Source organism: Rissa tridactyla, chromosome 5 (assembly GCF_028500815.1).
Source record: "Rissa tridactyla isolate bRisTri1 chromosome 5, bRisTri1.patW.cur.20221130, whole genome shotgun sequence".
NCBI classification, from domain to species: Eukaryota; Metazoa; Chordata; class Aves; order Charadriiformes; family Laridae; genus Rissa; species Rissa tridactyla.
In genome coordinates this window covers 1,206,634-1,225,913 of record NC_071470.1, presented here as the reverse complement: position 1 = coordinate 1,225,913, position 19,280 = coordinate 1,206,634, and the positions used below count along the sequence as shown (strand labels likewise).

The 19,280-nt window shown below is 48.3% G+C and overlaps 1 protein-coding gene across 2 annotated transcripts in view; it reads right to left on the bottom strand.

The window, feature by feature from the left end:
• Positions 1-19,280, bottom strand: part of GALNT7 (polypeptide N-acetylgalactosaminyltransferase 7) — a 72,720-nt gene that overhangs the window by 4,367 nt on the left and 49,073 nt on the right. Inside the window, exons 3-10 of one of the 2 annotated variants that reach the window (XM_054203540.1) lie at positions 18,116-18,282; positions 12,726-12,856; positions 12,380-12,459; positions 10,667-10,849; positions 7,164-7,281; positions 5,210-5,332; positions 3,444-3,662; positions 866-964 (exon numbers count right to left, since the gene is read on the bottom strand). In XM_054203540.1, the coding sequence (XP_054059515.1) occupies positions 866-964; positions 3,444-3,662; positions 5,210-5,332; positions 7,164-7,281; positions 10,667-10,849; positions 12,380-12,459; positions 12,726-12,856; positions 18,116-18,282 (1,120 nt within the window). Of the gene's footprint in view, positions 1-865; positions 965-3,443; positions 3,663-5,209; positions 5,333-7,163; positions 7,282-10,327; positions 10,511-10,666; positions 10,850-12,379; positions 12,460-12,725; positions 12,857-18,115; positions 18,283-19,280 lie in introns of both variants that reach the window. The other variant, XM_054203539.1, reaches the window with a different exon arrangement.

The window sequence follows — 19,280 nt, the reverse complement described above, 5'->3', positions numbered from 1 at the left end:
TCAAACTACCGCATCCAGGCACAAAAAGATTACCCTGGCTACCTCTTATAATTGTCACAGGGGTTTTTTGGGGGTAACCTGTACAGAAAAAGTAGTTTGGGGAAGTTTTTCATGAAATATCAAAATAAAAGGGAAATTTCCCAGGGCCAGGAAGAGCTGACCCCAAACGCAATTTTTAAAGGCATCATCCCGCAGGTGATTTCATGGCTGCCGTGACAAAACTTGCCCGGTTCAAGTCGTTCTCAGCGTAAATAAGGGCTTTAAATGCTGGGAAGTTTGCCAGCCGAAAAAAGGAGATGTAAAGAGAGAAGGGCGTGTTTGCGCGGCAGCGCGGGGAGGGTTGTGAAGACACGGGTCGGACACGACGGCCGCTCGGCCCGCAGCCATCTACTAGCCGTTACGGTCTGCCAATTAGTTTGTAAATGAAGCGGAGACAAATTTGTACTCCATCCCTTGTCCCCCGTGGTGGGAGATGAGCTCCTGCGGGAAGGTGTTTCACACCTCCGTTAGAGCAAGTCCACTTCGGGAAGTACGGGCACCCAGGTGAGCGGGGGCTGTCGCTGAAGGACGAATTATGACGATAAATGACAAACGCTGACTCAGCAGCGGCTGTTCCAATGCCGTGACATGCTTGCTTTAAAACACAGTCCTTGCTTCCTCACATACCAATCTGCCTTCAATTTTGGACCGTTCGTGTTTGAAATGGTATTTTCAGATCCCCGTGTCAGTGCGCTTATGGAAAACCCCCAACTCCCCTCTTTACGGCTGGCACCAAAGCGACTTTTCACAGGGGCTGGGCAGAAACCTGTCCCGTTGCCACCCACGGCAAGCGATTCTCCGTCAGCCTGGCCCCCCGGCTCCTCACCTGGTTGCCCCCCATCCTGTGGCACGGGCCAAGCTCCACGAAGCCGCCGTTGGTGTGGCCCATGCTGTCGATGCAGTACGCGGTTTCGAAGCCTCTGATCTGGAAAAGACGTTTTGCAACGTAACTTAGACTCAAGGGAAAAATAAGGAAAAAGGAGTTCAGGAAATTCCCACTTATCTTTCAAACCAGAAGCAGGCATCTGCCAGAGGGGTTACGAGACAGACCTGCGTATGGAAGGTAAATGCTGATGTTCTCCATTCTGGGAGACGGAGCTTCTACCTGCCCCTATGAATGGGCGGGCTCTTACGTGAGTTAGAGCACACTGGTAAGGGCAGCTGCAAAGCTCAGCTCCAAATTAATGACACCGAAATGTAGGACTTCCGAGTATTTTAATTTACTCAATCTCCTACCAAAGCATGCTCAGGCTCACAGGTCGTCACAAATTAAGCAGGAGCTCAGATAAGTCGCTCTCATCCTCTGGATGAGGAAGGTGCTGCAGAGAAGTTGCGCCCAGCGGGGCACAGCCCACGGACCGGCTGCTCAACCCACCGTCTGCAGCCCCGATTACACGGGAAACGAGAGACAACTGATGAGGGGCACACGCAGGCCCAGGGATAAAGAGCAAAAGTCCTGTCAGGAAGCGTGCCTCAACTGCTGGCAATCCCACTCCCTTCTCGGAAGGGCCAGCAAGGGCATGGAGTGGTGGCATGAGGGGTCATGGCTTCAAACTGGAAGAGGGGAGACTGAGATGAGATCTGAGGCAGAAATTCTTGGCTGTGAGGGCGGTGAGCCCCTGGCCCAGGGTGCCCAGAGAAGCTGTGGCTGCCCCATCCCTGGAGGGGTTCAAGGCCAGGCTGGACGGGGCTTGGAGCAACCTGGGCTGGTGGGAGGTGTCCCTGCCCAGGGCAGGGGGTGCCACTGGGGGGGCTTTAAGGTCCCTTCCCACCCAAAGCGGTCTGTGATTCAATGACCACCTGACACAAATAACATTCTTTCCAGACTGATTTGGTTGGACTCGATGATCTGAAAGGTCCTTTCCAACCTAGGCAATTCTAGGATTCCATGATTCTATTTCCTTTGGCGGAGCCTCCTTCTTCCTCGTGATGGCAGAAGAACGTCTGGAGGTCTGAGCTTAGCCCTGACTTCCAGGGAGTGTTCGGGAAGCTGAACCCCACACTTTCCTTCCCGACACTTTGGAAACGCCATTAGTGGCCTGTTGCAAAGAGGTGGGGATAAACCGTCCCAGGTGTAGGATAACCATCAGCCAGCGAAAAGGAGCTGGAGAAACGTCAGAGACGTCTCTGAACTCCCAACTCTCCTGCTGCTGCCCCAGAGCCGCTCACTTTTACCAGGGATGGCTTCCCGCAAGCTGCTGTTATTATTTTATTCTCTTCAGACCCTTTCACCTGGGTGAACAGCGATGTGTAACCGCCCTGCCTAACCCCTCCCGTGGCTCCAAAAGGAGGTCTCGGGCTGATGGAGGAACCGACGCTTTGTGTGAGCTTTTGGGTAAGAAATAAAGGTGGCATCCTTCACCCGGTCCCTCAGATGCAAGACTATTCGTGCCCCTTCCACCATCCCCACGCTCTGCATCGCCAATTCCTCAGCAAGTTAAAAGTGACACTTCCTTGGCCATGGGGAACGGCAGAGACCTGGACTTATAAAGTGCTTATAAATCCAGACTTCACAAAGGCTCTTGTGAAGTGAGAAAAATGGGTCCATCACATCTTGGAAAGGAGGTTGTTAAATCTGGTGGGACACAGGGCTCCTCCTCTGCTGGCAGGGTAACTTTCTGATGCTGCTTCCACAATCTGCAAACGCGAAATGACCAGGAGAGACGGGGCAAGGCTGGAGCCAACTGAAAAGGGCAAAAAGAAGGAAATTTGACAGCGGGCAGGAGCCCTGCCCGAAGAGCTCCTCAAGGCACGGGAGAACGTCAGAGCAGCGTTCAGCGAGGTGTCCCCCACCTGCCTGGTGACAACCACGGGAAAACGCTGAATTCATGACCACGTTCTTAATTTCGCGAAGTCACAGGCACTACCAGACATACAACTAACGCTGGAGATGGCTGGTATGGGATCCTACCTCCTTATTCCAGGCCGAGCAGGACTTTACCGAGGCGGGGACACTGCGGGCACATCCCAGGCAGCGGACGTGGGCAGGGTGCACCCCACCTGCCTTTCATCACCCATTCTCTAGGCCCTCGCCGAAAAACATCTTTCACCTATCAACCTTCGCCAATACTCCTACGCACACAGGACTGGCATTTTTTCTTTAAAAAACCCAAATATCTAAATTCCAACTATGGAGAAAAGAGCTTTAGACAGGGCTAGAGACAAAACAATCCTTCAAGGAGCTATGCAGCTAATTAAAAAAAATCACACCTCTTAGAGAATATAGAATTTTTTCCCTAGGGTTGTATCTCCGTACTCTCTGGCTAGTATCACACACCTCCGTACAGCCGTAACCAAAGAGCCTGTCCTCAGCCCGATGTCAGCTAACAACCACTTCCTTCTGAATTCCCAGGGTTTTTTTAAAAAAGCTCCTAAAATAAATGCAGGTTACGTGCTGTACTTACCTCTCCCCAGTCCACATTTTTAGGTGGTAGCGGATAATATGAAGTTATATCGTACGCTATTTCTTCCATAAACCACTTAAAGCTTTTGCAGTTGTGATCTTCGCGGAATTTCTTCAGCTCGGATATGTCTCCGTAGGGCAGCGCTTTGGTCTCCGGCCGACTGGCGTAGAAATAATCCTTGTACTCGTCCCACCACACCTCCACAACCCTGACGTAGTTCTGGGAGGAAGAAGGACAGAGGAGGAAGAGGCTGAGGCGCAACTGCGTGTTCATTCCAGAAATCGAAGGACTTCTCCTCAAAAAGTGACAGCGTAAAACTGTTATGTCATTGTTTGTCACCTTCAGCAGACAACACAAGACACCTGTGTGCTATTTGCAAGTGACGGCTTAGGACTGAAGCCAGCAAAATAAACTGGCTTGCTTGAGGAGAGCACAAAGTCTTTTTTTTTCTAAGTTTAGAGGATATTTATTTGAAAATAAAGACTCTTCAATAAAACGCCGCGATCATTTGCTGTGCACCAGCACGGCAGTTCAGAGATGGTGTTCACCTTCTGCAGCTTTGGCAGAGAGAACGCTATGTGTTAGTCCACGCAGCGTGGAAAAATTTAAGTTTTAAATGGGTCAGCTACAACACACCGAGGAGGTTTTCTCCTCCTGAGTGAAGCAGTTGATTGCTGCTGGGAGAAGGGGAAAATGGGAAGCTCGTCTGGCGAGCACGCTCTCCTCTCCATGTCACCGGTACGTCTTCTAGACACACACCTCGCTGTGCGCTTCTCCTGGCATTAATGGCCCGGCGTTAAACCACTCAATAGATCTAACTAAAGGCGCACGTTATTGTGAGTTTTACTTTAATCCCCATCCAGCATGAACTGAACAAAGCTATAGAAAAGCTTGGAGAGTGCCCGGGGAGGGAGAATTCCCACCTCATGCAGAGAAGGAACTTCGTATTTCACACCGCTCAGCACGTTCTGCTGTATTCAGCAAGCAGAGGAGCAGATCCCCCAAGGTGTTTAGATACGCAGCAAATATTTTTGATCAGCTTATCAGAAGAGTGAAATGTCTGTTATCATTCCGGAGAAGGCAAACGAACCCCTTGCCCGCCTTGAGCAATGGAGCCATCACTTGCCATCCTGTCTCCCATCTCTCCGTCCCTGCTCCCAGCTATTCCCATTGCTCCTGCCCTCCCTTGTCCTGGCCCTAGTCCTTCTTTGATCAAAATGTGAAACAATTCACATTACTAAACAGAGGACTTCTTAAATTTTCTTTTGGGTGCCAGGTTAGTTTTCTACCATTAAGCTGGGCTGGGACGTTCCCTTTTCAACAGACCCAACTGCCAGCTTGGCTCAAGCCACACTCTGTAACCTCACCGGTGGCCATCGTCCCAGGTAACATCTAGGAAGATGGCTCTGGGATGGGAATTTCCAAGGAATTGGGTCTTCGGGAACACGATTTACCAATGGCAAAACACTGCACAGGAAGAAGCTTAAAATAGGCAAGAGGAAGCCTTGGAGGAGCGTTGTCTCTCTGCCGGCTGGGAGGGAGGTGGAGCAAGAAGAGCAAGAAGGGTTCCAGGAATCTCTGCTCTTAATGACAGCAGGATTGGCACAAAGATTTCCCTCCCGCGGCGATGACCGTCTTAGCTTTAGGCAATAAACAGCTTTAGATGAAGTGCTCTCTCTGTTGCTACCAATAATTTAAATAGATTTATCGAAGACTGTTGTTATCTAAAATGAAAAAGCAGCTGCAGGGCCGCAGCAAAGCAGTACCTTTAACGTAGGCGACGACCCCACGTAGACGGGGGGCGGGTTCCCTTGCCAGCCCTGGAGCCGATAGATGTGTCCAACACGAGAACAGGGCACGAAGAGCAGCTTCCCCCCACACTGCCAGATCTACAAGTCAAAGCAAAGGCGGAGACAGTCATACACACGCACAGGCATTTAAGACAGACAAATAGGTAATAAATTATGGAAGAAATGTCAACTACTTTTTCTTACTATACCAACCGCGTGATACATTCAAATATTTTCATTTCAGATGCGAGCATAAACATAAGAAGTGTCTGAAATGACAGGCTGTATTGGGTACATCTTCAGCTCAGCCATGAAATTACTCAGCTAAATTACCTTTGAAAAAAGCTTTGAAAAAAGCTTTGAAAAAAGTTTGCCGTCTCATCCCATTGCTATTTTAAAACAACAGGAATGAATGAGTGCACACAATCTGGAACCGGGTAATTTTTATTATGACAGAATTAATATTTTGATGTTATTAAAGCAATTCACCTACCATCACTAGGGTGGGTTTTGGTTAGATGCCCATCACATCTATGTTTTTCTTAATAAGGACTCGTAGGAGATAAGGATGTCCTTGGTAACCCATTGTTCCAAGTACAAACAGCTTTTTCTTTAACTATAGTAACCAAGAATAAAAAATGGCTAAAACATACTACCATTCTGAAACTCCCTCCCTCCCACAGGTCCTTGGATAATCCATTTATGGGGAAAAGCAAACATACCTAAATCTGAATTTAGCTGCTCGTAGTTTTGCCAAGTTTGAAACGTAGCATCAAATCCAAACTCAAGCTAACTTTGGGGATGTTCCAAATTAGCCCGAATTCCAGATTAAAAATACAACTTAGTATCAGGAAAGGTGGCCGGAAAAGTTTCCTTCTTTCATTGCATCCTCATATTAATTTCCTTAAGTTTTATCAAAAAACCCACTCAGCCATGCCAGGCTGTTACATTTGCTGACGAGGAGTCGGCGCGCAAGACTGAGGCATGTTATTTAGTTCTTCTGAAGCCTGGTGTGACCTGCTGAAGCCAACCTGGAGGTCTCCACGTCATCGGCGCTTCAGTTACAAAACCACCGTACGCAATTGCAACGACGGCTCAGCTCCGAGCACGGTGGAGAAGGATAAAGCCCCCGGGCGAGGAACATCCTCAGTCACCACCTTTTGCGCCCGGATTCAGAGCGGAGCGAGTGCCCTGGGAGCTTCCTCCGCATCCCTGCCAGCAGGAGTGCTCGGAACACGCTTCCAACAAAATCCGGATCGCTGCCGAGGACATGAGGTGTCTCCACTTGCGTTGGTTAACTGGGACAGATTCCGGCTGTCTGCCGCTCGTGTCGTTATTACAACTGGAGCTACAAGAAGCTGGTGATCATCATCTTACGCTTCCTGCTAAGGGAAGGGCATGCACCTGCCTAGCGCTGAGAATAAAACCACCTGCGGTGGTTATGAATTATGCAGTTTGCGGTTCCATCACGAAGGCTTCTCTTGGAAAGGTGTTCTTGAAATTTTGAAAAGTGGATGAGATCATGTTTTCACCCAGAAAAATGGCAGGGAGGAGGAAACCAGATTCCTTTTTGTTGCATCGTTACCTACTTTTCAGGCATCTCTGCTCAAACCTGGCGCTGCTGCTGGAGTCACTTGCAATAAGGACATTGTTCTACGCCGAGAGCGCTCTGTTCCCACCATCAGATGTGCCGGCCTGCTTCCAAATTAGACATGTGGAGGTGTGCGTGATCCCAAACCACTCACAAAAACGCAGGTCTCAGCACCTGGCTCCTCCCGGACCCCCCCTGCCCAGAGTCCCCAGGGAAACAGGGGGAAAACATCTCTGCCACAGCACCTGGGGGGCTGCAAACCCGCCCGAACCCCAGAGAGAAGCGCTTACAGAAAAGCAGCCCTACTAAACGGAACCGGCTTTCGATTTATGGCCTTACCTTGTAAGAAATTTCGAAGTTTTCGCCCCCCCAGATCTGAAGGCCGGGATCGTAGAGCCCCAGCTCGAAGAAGAAATCACGCTCAATGGCGAAGAGGCCGCCAGCCATCGCCGGGGACCTGCAAGAGGGAGACGGCGTCACCCCTTCTGCCACGGGGAGCAACTGCACGCGGGAAAGCGGGAATTAAGGAAGCAATTCACCGGTAACTTCATAATAAAGATTAGGTAAATGGCAATACACTGAAAAATCATGAAGCTTTGCCATCAGCTTTCAGCAATTTTCTGAAGCGATGTCTGTATCATTTCTAGTGAAGTCACGGATTTTATTATGTTTTTTTTTTAAAATTCACTAATTTTTTTTTAAATTCATTTAATAGCCATTCCGCATGTTTCTATTAAAATAGAAAAGGTAAGACTCATTGTGACAAAACATTTCTCACTTCAGAGTCGTTCAAGGTGCTGCGAGACCAGCTGAGGCGGTGGAACAGACTGGCTTTTACGTTCTGAGGAGCTGCCACATTGGAACTCACTGTCTATTAACCAAGGAATAGAGTTTTTCCGGCTAAATGACACCTTTCTGTCTCCTCCCTCTGGCTCTTTTCCTACCTCTACCCTACGAGACACTTTCCTTTATGCTCAGTGAAATTTTTAAGAGGGCCTGGATCAGTCTGCGCCAGGGTTTCCCTTTTGGTTTAGGTTTGTTTTATTTTTTAAAACGGCTTTGTAAATCCCTCCGCGTAGGCCAGGCCTCAATTAACCAGTTTTAACGTCTCAAAAAGACGCTGTGGTTTGGATCGGAGCGTTTTTGCAGAACGGCTCGGTCCGAGATTCCCCGGTAGCTCCCTCCCGCTGACATCGAGAGCTGGATGTGCTGAGCCATTTCCAGCGCACGTACCAAGCGGTCCTCACCTGGTGATCAATAAACATATATATAAAAAAGCCCCAAATGGGTAAAAGCTGGAGTCCCCACCAAGTTGCCAATTTAAAAAAAAAAAAAAAAAGCTGGTAAGGAAAAAGTGAATTCTTTCTGACTTCAGATGCTGCGCAGCACTGAAGGGAGGAGGATCCGAGTCCGGATCGCTCCGGCGAGCCCGGTGAAACACAAGTGGAATATTCCTTCTTGAATGTTCCTTCAGGTATTCCTTCTTGAAAGCAGTGAGAGATGGGGCAAATTCTTCTAATTTCCGTTAGATTTTTACCTTTGTGATGCTCCTGTTAACAGTTATTGGGAGTTTCCCCAGAAAAATAAGGTGGTGTTTTTTTTTTTCTTTTAACTTTTTTTGTGTGATGTGTATTAAATTAAAATCCCTACACAAACTGCGACCTTAGAAAACACCTAGCCCAGAGTCCGGAATAGCCGGCTTCTCTCTCAATGGTGATCTATTACGAAGCAAGTGGGAGAGACACGACAAAGGGGATTTTTCGGAGGCGCCGCGGCTACGGGCGCAGCCGCCCTCCCATCGCCCGGCGCCCAGTTACTGCTCAACGTCCCCTTGGCCCCGCAGCCCCCAGCCCACCCTCGGCACCACCGCCCCGGCCAGCGGGGGGGGCCTCGGCCACTGGAGCGTCACTCTTGGCCACCGAGGGGCTGTGGAGTGTGTTCAAGAACACTTTAAAACCCGCAAGAGCTCAGTGGTTTGTTTTAGAGGGCACGAGGAGGTGAGCGCGGTATTTCTGCAAGAAGGGTTCAGTCCTGGGGCAATTCTCACATTAGGAAAAGTTTTGTTTCTGTGCTTTAAGCCACTGAGGTTTGTTTGTTTGTTTGTTTGTTTGTTTGTCTTCTGTTTAAACCCAGTGAGGGTTGCGGCAGATTTTTACTTGGTCTTACTTGCCCTGGCGTTGCCGCGAGAAAAGGCAGGCAGCCGGGACAGGAACCGAGCGGGGAATGTCTCTTTTTAGAAGCGGGGCTGTAACTCTGAAAGCATTATTAAAAATAAAGTCATCTTTTAAACCATTCTGTGAACATGTGTTCCGTGTTTCTGGGAACGGTTTAAAGGATTTTAAGACCTGTTTGGCTGGTAAACACAGAACGCAACAGCGATGCTTGAAATAGTTTATCCCCCTCTAAGCGAGTATTAAAGTTCCAACGTGGACAGCCCTGTCAGAAAATGCTGTTATTTATACTGTACACAAAACAGATCAAAGCTTCAGAACTTCCTTGCATGTGTTGCCATTTTAGCAGAGAAGGACTGGGGTGAGGACAGGGAATTACCGACAGCGGCTCTTACAATGTTTGAATCGCACACCCGAGCAGTAGAAGACATTAGATGCTGAAGATGTGAGGATTGCTTTCAAATGCAGTAACGCGATCAGTTAAGTGTGAAGGGGAAAGTAATAAAAAACAGCAGAACCACAGTCTCCCGGCCTTGAAACGCCATCCAGAAACCCTCCCTCCCGCGCGGGGTCTCCAGCCAGCTTCTCCTCGCTGGGGAGAAAACATCCCCCCCGCCCCGACGCGAAAGAAAAAGGTGGGACTTGTGTGAAAGTTACTGGAGTTACAGCGCAGTGGTGGGGGTTCCTTTTCTCCCAGAAAATAAGGTGGGTTTTTTTTTTATTTTTTTTATGCGATGGGTATTAAATTCAAATCCCTACGCATACTGCGACCTTAGAAAATACCTAGCCCTGGCTCTTAAATCGTCTGCTTCTCCCTCAGATGCGGTCTATTATGAAGCAAGTGGGAGAGAGACGACAAAGGGGGATTTTTGTGACGCCCATGCGTCACCCAGGAGCTGTATGCATGCACCAAGCCACGGCCGCAGGCTACAGGTTTTACGCGTTACCGGCTGTTATAAAATACTCGCAGCATGCTCGTTATCTCGACTCAAACGGTTAAATAAGCACTGTTGTTTCCAACGCTACTTTTAAAGAAGTATCAAAGCTAAACAGAATTTTCCGTGGGAACCAAGGCATGGAGTGGTTTATTTTGCCGGACAAAATCGCCCTCCTGCGCACCCCTCTAAGCGCCCAAGAGCAGGAGCGGAGAGAAAGCACAAGGCGGCCAAGGTGGTGTGAGCACGGAGGCAGCGCTGGCAAAGGGTGGGATTAAACGAAGCAGCTGGCGCGGTTAGAAATAGGGAGGGTTTTCAGGCGAGGAGCACATGCAAGCTTTAGTGGCTCAACATGGCCCCCGGCAGAGAAGAAAGGGGTAAGTGACTTAGTGATTACCGATAGGGTTCAGTTTTTGTCTTTCTGCTTTGCTTCTCTCGCTTGGTCAGGGGAACCCTCTTCCATAGCATGCTCCAATCCCACGCTCCTCTAGCAAACCCGTCTTCGTCACCACCCCCTTGCGGCACAATCTTAAAAGTGTGTCCCTCTATGACATCTATGAGCGGGACGGTGCATGTGGTTCTGCCGGGCGGCACGGTGGCAGCGAGGACGCGGTTACGGGCAAGGACCCGGTGGCACGCGGGCACCGGCCGCAGGGAAAAGAGGCGGGGAGGGAAAAACGAGAGGGTTTAGACAATTATTCGTTACGGTTCACAGTAGGTAAACAGCTCTCTTTACCGATAAGGCTCAGTTTTATGGTTTCGTTTGGACTTTTCCTTGTGGCTTAACGGAATGCGTTTCCACAGCAAACTCCAGTCCCAGGCCCCTCTGGCAAAACCATCTTCATCCCCACCTTGTTGTGGCTCAATGGAATAATCATTCCCATCTATGTAATCTATTAGAGGTACAGTACATGTAGTTCTGAAACATTTATAGAAGGGAAAGAAAGAGCAAAATACAATTTCAGAAGAGTAATCTGTCTAATCTGAAATTTACACCATCAATCATTCACCTTACAGAGCAGTGTATGTGAGAAGTCACTTGTAAACATGTTATTAAAGAATGAAGCCTCATTAGAAGAGGAAAGAGACGGTCCTGCCTTTATGTTGTTTTAAGAGGTTCTGAAAGCAGAAAAGTTAGGACTGAAATGCTAATGTATCAATTCATTTCTCAACAGTTGTTCCTTTACGTGCACTTCTTGACATCGGCCTGCTAATAACGCGCTGCCGGAGGCAACAGAGGAGCCTGTAGAGGGCCGGGGTTCCCCAGTATTATTATTTCCCCTAATTTCTGCTCATATCAGATCTCAGCTGTCAACAAGTAAGACAAACTCCAAGCTTTTACTTGTGTAAACGTGGATTTTCACTATTCTGCCCTATTCAGCTGCCCAAGTCCAACCTCTCCGGACACAAAACGCTGCTGGTGCTCTCCTCGCAGTGGGCTTCAGCAGAATTATTCCTGTTTGATTTGCAATATGCTCCCCGTTGTGATCTATCACATACAATATTCACCAAGGAAAAGACATTATCTCGTTATTCTCCCCAAATTTTCCAAATGGGCTTCCCGGTGACCAAACTTGGAGCGTTTCCATCTTTTTTAAGTCAAGTCCTATGAGAGGGAGGAATGTGGGTGGGGGGCAAAGAAATGCTAATGCTGTGCTGGTTTTTGGGACTGTGGGGGCAGCAGGGACAAATACAGTCTTTAAGCTGAGTTACAGCCTTTAAAACACACAGGAAAAAAAAAAAACCTCTTGAGGAAAGTCCCGGTAGTACGTCAGGTTAGCAAATAGTTTTTAGGATTAAGCAGTTGTTCTGTGGGATTAAAGAGTTCAAACCAGCACATGGTTTCCCCGACACCCCCCCTCCCCAGCTCGGAGCACGGGGCTCAGCAGCCCTTAGAGCCGGGGGGGCACCGCGGCCCCCGGGGCTCCCCCTCTGCCCGTCCCCCACACCAGCACCTCCAGCACGGCCCCAGGGACACCCTGTGGCAAGGCCAAAGACAAAACTCCGAGACCCCAGGGGCTTTAACTCTCTCTTAAACCAAAACACTTCCTGCTACTTTTCCTCTCCCAAAAATCACCGTTTGGTTCAGCTATTTGCTTTAATCAGGCTCCGTATTCAGCTAGATGTGAACATTTTTACAACAGCCCCTCAGACTGTGGCTAAAGACAAGAGTTGCCTTATATTCAACCTACACTAAGCAAAATATTCAGCATGCCTATTGAAATAAACTGTCCTAGATTTATTCACCCGACCTTCCTCCTTCCTCCTTACATTGCTTTTACACTGGGAGATGATAAAATCATCATACAGCAAATATTGATATAGTTTGATATAGCTATATATCGACAGAGATATAAAACATATTGCCTATAACTTGAAAAGTGAAGAATGTTACTGAGACTTTTTCTTCCTAAGAGGCCAGACACTGGAAATAACGGGAGAACATTACCTGTCCTTAGATATAGGAGCTATAAGTGGCGCATACCAATTAATTCCCACCTCACAATGGGCATCGAGGTAAACCAAAACCTTCAAAAGGAAAAAAAAACTAAGTCATTTATATTTCTGTATACGAGATCACAATGATTTAATTAAGCTTATTTACATTGAAATATGTTCATATTACAAAGAAAAAAAATGAAGCTTCAATGAGTAAAATTAATCTCTTCTTAAAACAGTATCAAAAATACAACACCACACTTCTACACGTCGATTTGAACATAGAACCACCACCACCTCTGCCCCCAAAAAATGAAAAAAAAAAGAGAGATACTTGTGTGTGAACTGGCTCCTACCTGCCCAAGTTTCGCCTTCTGGGCTCCGATGCTCCTCGCTTGGATTAAACCTTCCCTCCTCTCGTTTCGAAACACCTTCACAAGGCCGTTCCACTGCTTAATGTACTCATCCAGCCTCTCCTTTAAGTGTGCTGTCAAATAACAAAGAGAAAAAATGATGTTGGGTGAGGTTTGATAACAAACAGTTTCATGCTCTTAACACAACCCAAATCCAACTCTACTTCCAACTCCACATGGAAGAGCACCTTTATCTCAGCTGCTGGCAGCCCCCTCCCAACCACTGACGGAGAGATGAAGACTGGGAGCTCTCTGACTCCATGGCTCATCTGAAGAGACGCAGAGGACGCGGTCGGCCACTCCATGGGTGGACAATTCCCCCTCACTTCAGTAGACCGGAGCGGCTTTCAGGCCTTCGCCTGGATTCCAACCAGGCGGAGAAGTTTCTACCCTTCAACACGTGGTCTTTCCCCATCGGGCAATGGCGCCCGGACAGCTGAAGGCATGACTTTGCAGTTAAACATTTCTCTTCACTCTCTTTCTGCCCCACATTTTTGTGTGTCAGTCAATCAAACCTGGAAACCCACGACAGAAACCCACCACACTCAAATTATTGCCCTCCTTCATGCAGACCTGTCCCCGCCTGGGGTTGGGGTGCTCTTATGCTGATCTTCTGACAAAATTAATAAGAGTAACTGGAGGGGCAGAACAGCAGCAGAACGAGCTGTGGCACATCGCGCTGCTGAGCACGTTACAGACCCCATGGTGAACAGGGACTTGGTCAGCAAAGGGACCAGTGACCGCCTAAGAATCACGATGGGCTACGCTTCCGTGGTTACAGATTTCTATCCGCACATGGCTCTGCTAAACTGATCTGGAAACCCCACTCCTAGCACACAGTCTGAAAGAAGGAGCCCAGTGTTGGGTGGTATCTGTGCCCAGATGCTGCTGCTGAGGACGCACAGGGCAGAAGGCTGCTCAAGGCTCTGCTCCTTGAGAATAAAATAAACCTGGTTTTGCACTGAAAGGCCCAGAAGGATTGCAGACAGCCTCAGTTTCCCTCCGTTGGGAACCAAAGAAACAGGGTGGGATGCGCGGCAGGGGAAGGAGAAGGATGTCCTCGCTCAGGGAAGGAGAAGGATGTCCCTGCTCGAGGAAGAATGACATCCCACTCAGCACCAACAAGCCATGGGGCTGCCCCAGCAGCGACCGTTTCCGCACCCCGAATGAAAATAATTCAAGTCTGGAGCATGCTGCAATTTAACGTTTCAGTCTGGCTTACATTCTTGCCAACAATATTAAAAAAAAAAAAAAAAAATCTAGTTTAAGCAAAAGCTACCTATAAATAATTGAAATGGAAATGATGTTTTTTGGAAACAGAGTTTTCAAACATGAAAACTCAGCAATTCTCCCAAAGAATACTCTTCTGAAACCACCATCTTTTAATACTCTTATTATCCCTCCTCTACCTTTATAACAGACTAAGTTTTCTCAACTAAAAGTTTTATGTATCCCCTTCTCCTTTCCCACAGGCATTTACAATTTTCTTTTGTAAATCCTTGTGCATTAGGAACACCTCAAGGATAAATAAATACGGAACTAGAGAAAGAGCAATTTTATCACACGTGCTGCATAGAACAACGTGTCACGTAAGATATACAGAATACACGATAGGATAGCTGTGATATAAATTTTTGTAGGATAAATTCATCAGAGTAATGAGGTCATACTGAAGTGGAACTAAGAGAATCTTCATACCACACCATTATTTATTCCGCAAATTCCAAGAACATGTTACAGAAGGGCTGTCAGGAATGTTTTAAGGATTTAAACCCTGAAGCTGTTATTTCCAGCTCTCCTGCCCGCGAAGCCAAACGTTTTAGTTCCCAAACGCTCAGCCACGCCGGGCTCGCGGGGAGCTGTGAAACCCCGTGGCACCGAGGGTGTGAAGCTCTTCTGCAGCGCGAGTCTCGGGGCCTTGCAGCCCGTTCCCTGAAAGCGTGCCAGGGGCAGCAGCAAGCGCTGTTCCCACAGGGAAACTGCCCTTTCCCTCCTCCCCATACTACAAAGACCGCATGACAGGAGTGTGTATAAAATCCTGATACTTTTACAGTTAGAGACACTGTTTGGCCAGCGTTTTGTTCACCTAGAGCGTGTATTTACGACAGCTGTCAGCAGCCTTGCGGCATTCTGGTCTTTGTTTTAAAAAAAAAAAAAAAAGTGTATTTCACCCTTCAAAATATTATAACCACCAGTCTGTTCTTCCCTCATCCAGGTTCTTCTCCCACGTCTCAGTGCATGGTCAACGCACGAATCGACGGGTTTTAAAAACACGTCCTTTCTCCCAAAGCCCTGAGGCACTGCAGAGTACGAGGAGGGAGGAGCAGCAGGAAAGCAGTTTTTCCCCTCGACTCGTGGATGTTGGTTTGGGAACTAGAGAACGGGTGTCAGAAGCCCTAGAGCAGCTCTGTGCCTCCAGGAACGCGGGTGCAGCTGAGTGGCGGCAGGGATTAACGCCTCCCCTCTGGTTATCTGATGGGTTGCTGCATCGGTGGGAAACATAGATAGCGATAAAGAAAAACATCAGTAAATGCAATAGCCTTTGCAGGTTGGTGGGACACCGGGATCTCCCTCGCAGTCGCTCCCTGCAGGTACACGGGCTACAAAGGGAGCTGCACCCCACCAGATCCTGACCTCTGCGCTTCGACCGAAATAAAGCTGGTACCTAAACAGTCGTCACTGAGGACCTACACACACAACTGCAACCGCAGGGAGCTTCAGAAAATCCAGTGCTACGAATTCTCACGGCCCTTCCAGAACGGCCGTATCCTCCCCACAGCCAGCGCTCACAGCAAAATAAACCGTTTCCATCAAGAAACGCCAGAAAAACTGGGGGGAAAAAAACCCCGCGCAGCAAAAAGACCGCTCCCAACTGACTCTATACAAAGAATTCTAATGAAAATTACATTTCCCAAGCACTGCAACCGTCACACGGCTGGTAAGCCTAAGGCCAGCCACGCCGTGAGCAAGCGCCCGCCAGCCCAGCATCTCCGTCCCTCCGCGCTGGTCAGACGCTCATTAAGGGCTGGAAAAGCAGATAGGGGGTGTGCAGACTGAAATCAGGTGGGGAGGAGAAAACCCTGTGTTTGTGACCCCAGCACGGCCAATTTTCCGGCTGGAAAAGCCAAGATCCACCCCAAGAGCAGCTCTGCGATGGTTCGGAGCACTTGTGGTGCACCACCCTCCTCCCTCCTGCTCCTCTCCGGGAGAAGGGGTGGAGCACGAGTCTGCCCTCTCAGCCATTCTTCATTTGAATTACTGAAATTAAGTTAATTATGTTTACCCAGTAATAGCCCAAAGCAGTCTGAAGAATTATTGCAGCGCAACAGCGCAGTTGTGGCAAGGTGTTCAGAGCCGTCCCAGTCCGGGCTTGTTCTCCAGCCGCTCACACGTGAGAAAATTGCACCTTTTGCTCAATCCTCTGATTCAAGAAAGTTACTTGGGAAAATGAAGCGTGGGAAGTAGAGGGACGAGGGTCTGCTGGGTGGTAGGTCCAGGCTAGCTCTATCTGTTCACTATTCACACACAAGCAGAGAGCGTAAGTAAAGTTCTGTATTTGGGAACAAATTTCTTGAAAAATACTGCCTCTATTTAACAATCGTCACGTATTGGACAACTGCAGTGCGAGTTGTTCTGCCAGACAAATTCATTCCACAAATGACATACGCATAGCGCAGAGTCAGCTACAGCTTACGTGAAACCCAAGTACTGAGTCCAGCCACGAGTGAAAACAAAATCGGGTGGTTTTTGCAGCGAGCATCAGCGTCACAGCTATTTTCTGCTGCTAACTCGGCCCTTGAGCAGCTCTAAGGAAAGCTGGGATCCCGGCTGGAAAGGAGAAACACAGCACATGTCTGCTGCCTGAATTATTAAAATTATATCCCTTAGGAGAGGAGATATTTTTGTTTTATAGCGTGTGTGTGTCTCTAAGCCAAGTTCTCCAAAGCTGTAAAGGGATACAGGGGACTATAACGTAGTGTTCAGTGTCTTTATTAGACTCAGCCAGATGGAGTCACATTTACTACACAGGTAACTTTTCCTCCCCTGTAAAAACAAACAGAAAACGATACCTACCTAACTACAGGTATGCTGGAAAATTTAACGTACAATAATTATTTTTAATAGTGATTTATCCTCAAAAAAGGCAACCCTGACTACGTGATGAGTTGGGCTTGAAGTTCATAGCGGGTAATCCTGCAGAAAACAGCTCCTCCCGTGCGGCTGGAAGTGGGAGAAGCCCAGATCGCTGGGTGGAGCGGGGAGTTTCAGAGCTTTCCGTGCCGCTGCCCAACCCGGCCACGCTCAAACCAGAGCGGGGGCTGGAGGGGCTGCGTCCCGTGGCCAGCCCAAACGCGCCCCGGCTCCCCAAAGCCATCGGCCTGGCTGTCGAGAAGAGAGAGGCTGTCGTCCTGCACACCCAAAGCTCCGGGCTGCAGTAAAACCTTGCAGAACGTGCAGTTTTGGTGCACCGTTTTGAAATTTGTTTAAAGCTTAAAACCAGACCGATTTCCTCTACATAAATCATCCGCTATCTCTCGCAAAGCGCTTTCAGTCCTTCTCTGTATTCAGCCTCCAGCTGCAGGAACGCTGAAGATACCACCACCAAAGGAAAAAAGTCAGCGTGTGTTTAGATTTAGAAGAATCACACATAGGCACATACACCACGACCATAAACCGAGACCACAAACGTATATTGCAAAGGAAGAGGAAAATCTCCGGACTTCTGAAGATGTTGATAGGCAGGACTCAAAGAAAGGCAGAAATTAAAATGCGCTTAAGTTCCGAAAAGCCCCTCCCCGCAATAAGAAACAATAACCCCATCAACGTGATGTTCAATATAAAAAAAGGATGTTAATAATTAAAAAGACAGTGAAAATGAATCAGAATAATTCTCTAGCCTTAGATACATATTTATCATAGTATTAAAAAAAAAATAAAATAATTTGGATTCCAATATGGAATAAAGAAAGAAATTATTCCTAACGGGCTTAACTCAAACTCCTTCAGTACTCTTAAAACTACTTTTTCTCACAAGGGCTGAGAGGCAGTGCTGATCCCAGCTTTCTACTGTATAAAACTCCGCAGCTGTGGAAGAGCGCTCACCCCAAACCCCGTCTGTCACACAGCTGAATACACACCAGCGCCTGCACCTCCGTGAAACCATCGGAAAAGAGCTTTCCCTTCCCTGAAAACTGCAAGGGCTGCGAAGAAGCGATTTACTTTTCTTGCCGAGTCAACGCAATCTGTGGCAGGTAATAAATCAAGAGAGAACTACTTCTAAAACAAATGAAGTTTCCTTTTCTACGAGTAGCCTGTTAATATTGCAAATATACCTTTGTTGCTAAAATCGTCAATGAGGACAATTTCTGCCAAGTATTTCCTTGGTGTTCTCTTAATGACACTGTGGACTGTCCTCATGAGCGTGGACCATCCTTCATTATGGAAGACAATGACAACGCTGGAGGTGAGCAGGTTTTCATCATAATGCCAGTATTTGCATCTGTAAAAAGATTGGATTTTTATTAGTTTTCACGTCATGATTTACAGAGCCGCTTAATGACATCTTTGTGCAAATGAAATCTTCACCGATGGCTCTCCTTCGACTAAAGAGAAACAGGGTATTAAAGGTGACATAGTTGAGGTGCATCACAGAGGTACAAGGCCCAAAGAGCCGCTCGCTTCCAGCCAGCGAGCCCGCTTCCTCCTGAGAGAGGAGATGTCCCTGGTGAACAATGACTGACAACTCTACAGCTCCATGCTTCCTGCTGGGTAGGTGGATGGCATTCCAGGGACACCAACCAGAGACGTCCCCACCACCACCAGCACCACCTCCACCACTCCCATGAACAGCATCACCTCCACCACTACTACCACCACGTCCATCACTACCACCACCACCTCCACCAGCACCAGCACAACCTCCACCACCAACAGCACCACCTCCACCACTACCACCAACAGCACCACCATGAACAGCACCACCTCCACCACTACCACCGCCAACAACAGCAGCAGCACCACCACCACCTCCACCACTACCACCACCAACAGTGCCACCTCCACCTCCACCACTACCTCCACCACCTCCACCAGCACGCTGCTTGTGCCGCCAGTAGAGAACAGCAGAAGAAAAGCCCCAAACGGTGGCTGCCAAGGTGGGGGTCTTCTTCCAACCGTCAGAGCCCAGGATTTAGGACGGGCTGGCCATTGGGCTCACCTACCGCATAACACACCCTAAGACTGCTGGGTTTCTTTCTAAGCCTCTATAAATCAGATTTACGCAGCAGAAGGACTGTCTGTGAGGTGCTTCTGTTGGCTTTACACAGTCCATGTGCAGAATCTGCATAATTAGCAAAGTTACAAACACTGTTGTGGCAAGGCAATCAAAAGCCGTTACGTTCTGCCCTTTGACAATAAAATTGATCTAAACATAGTAAGTGAACTTGCTGGAAGTGGAGCAGCAGCGTGTGGAATGCTCCTGTCAGCTGTTCTGCCTAA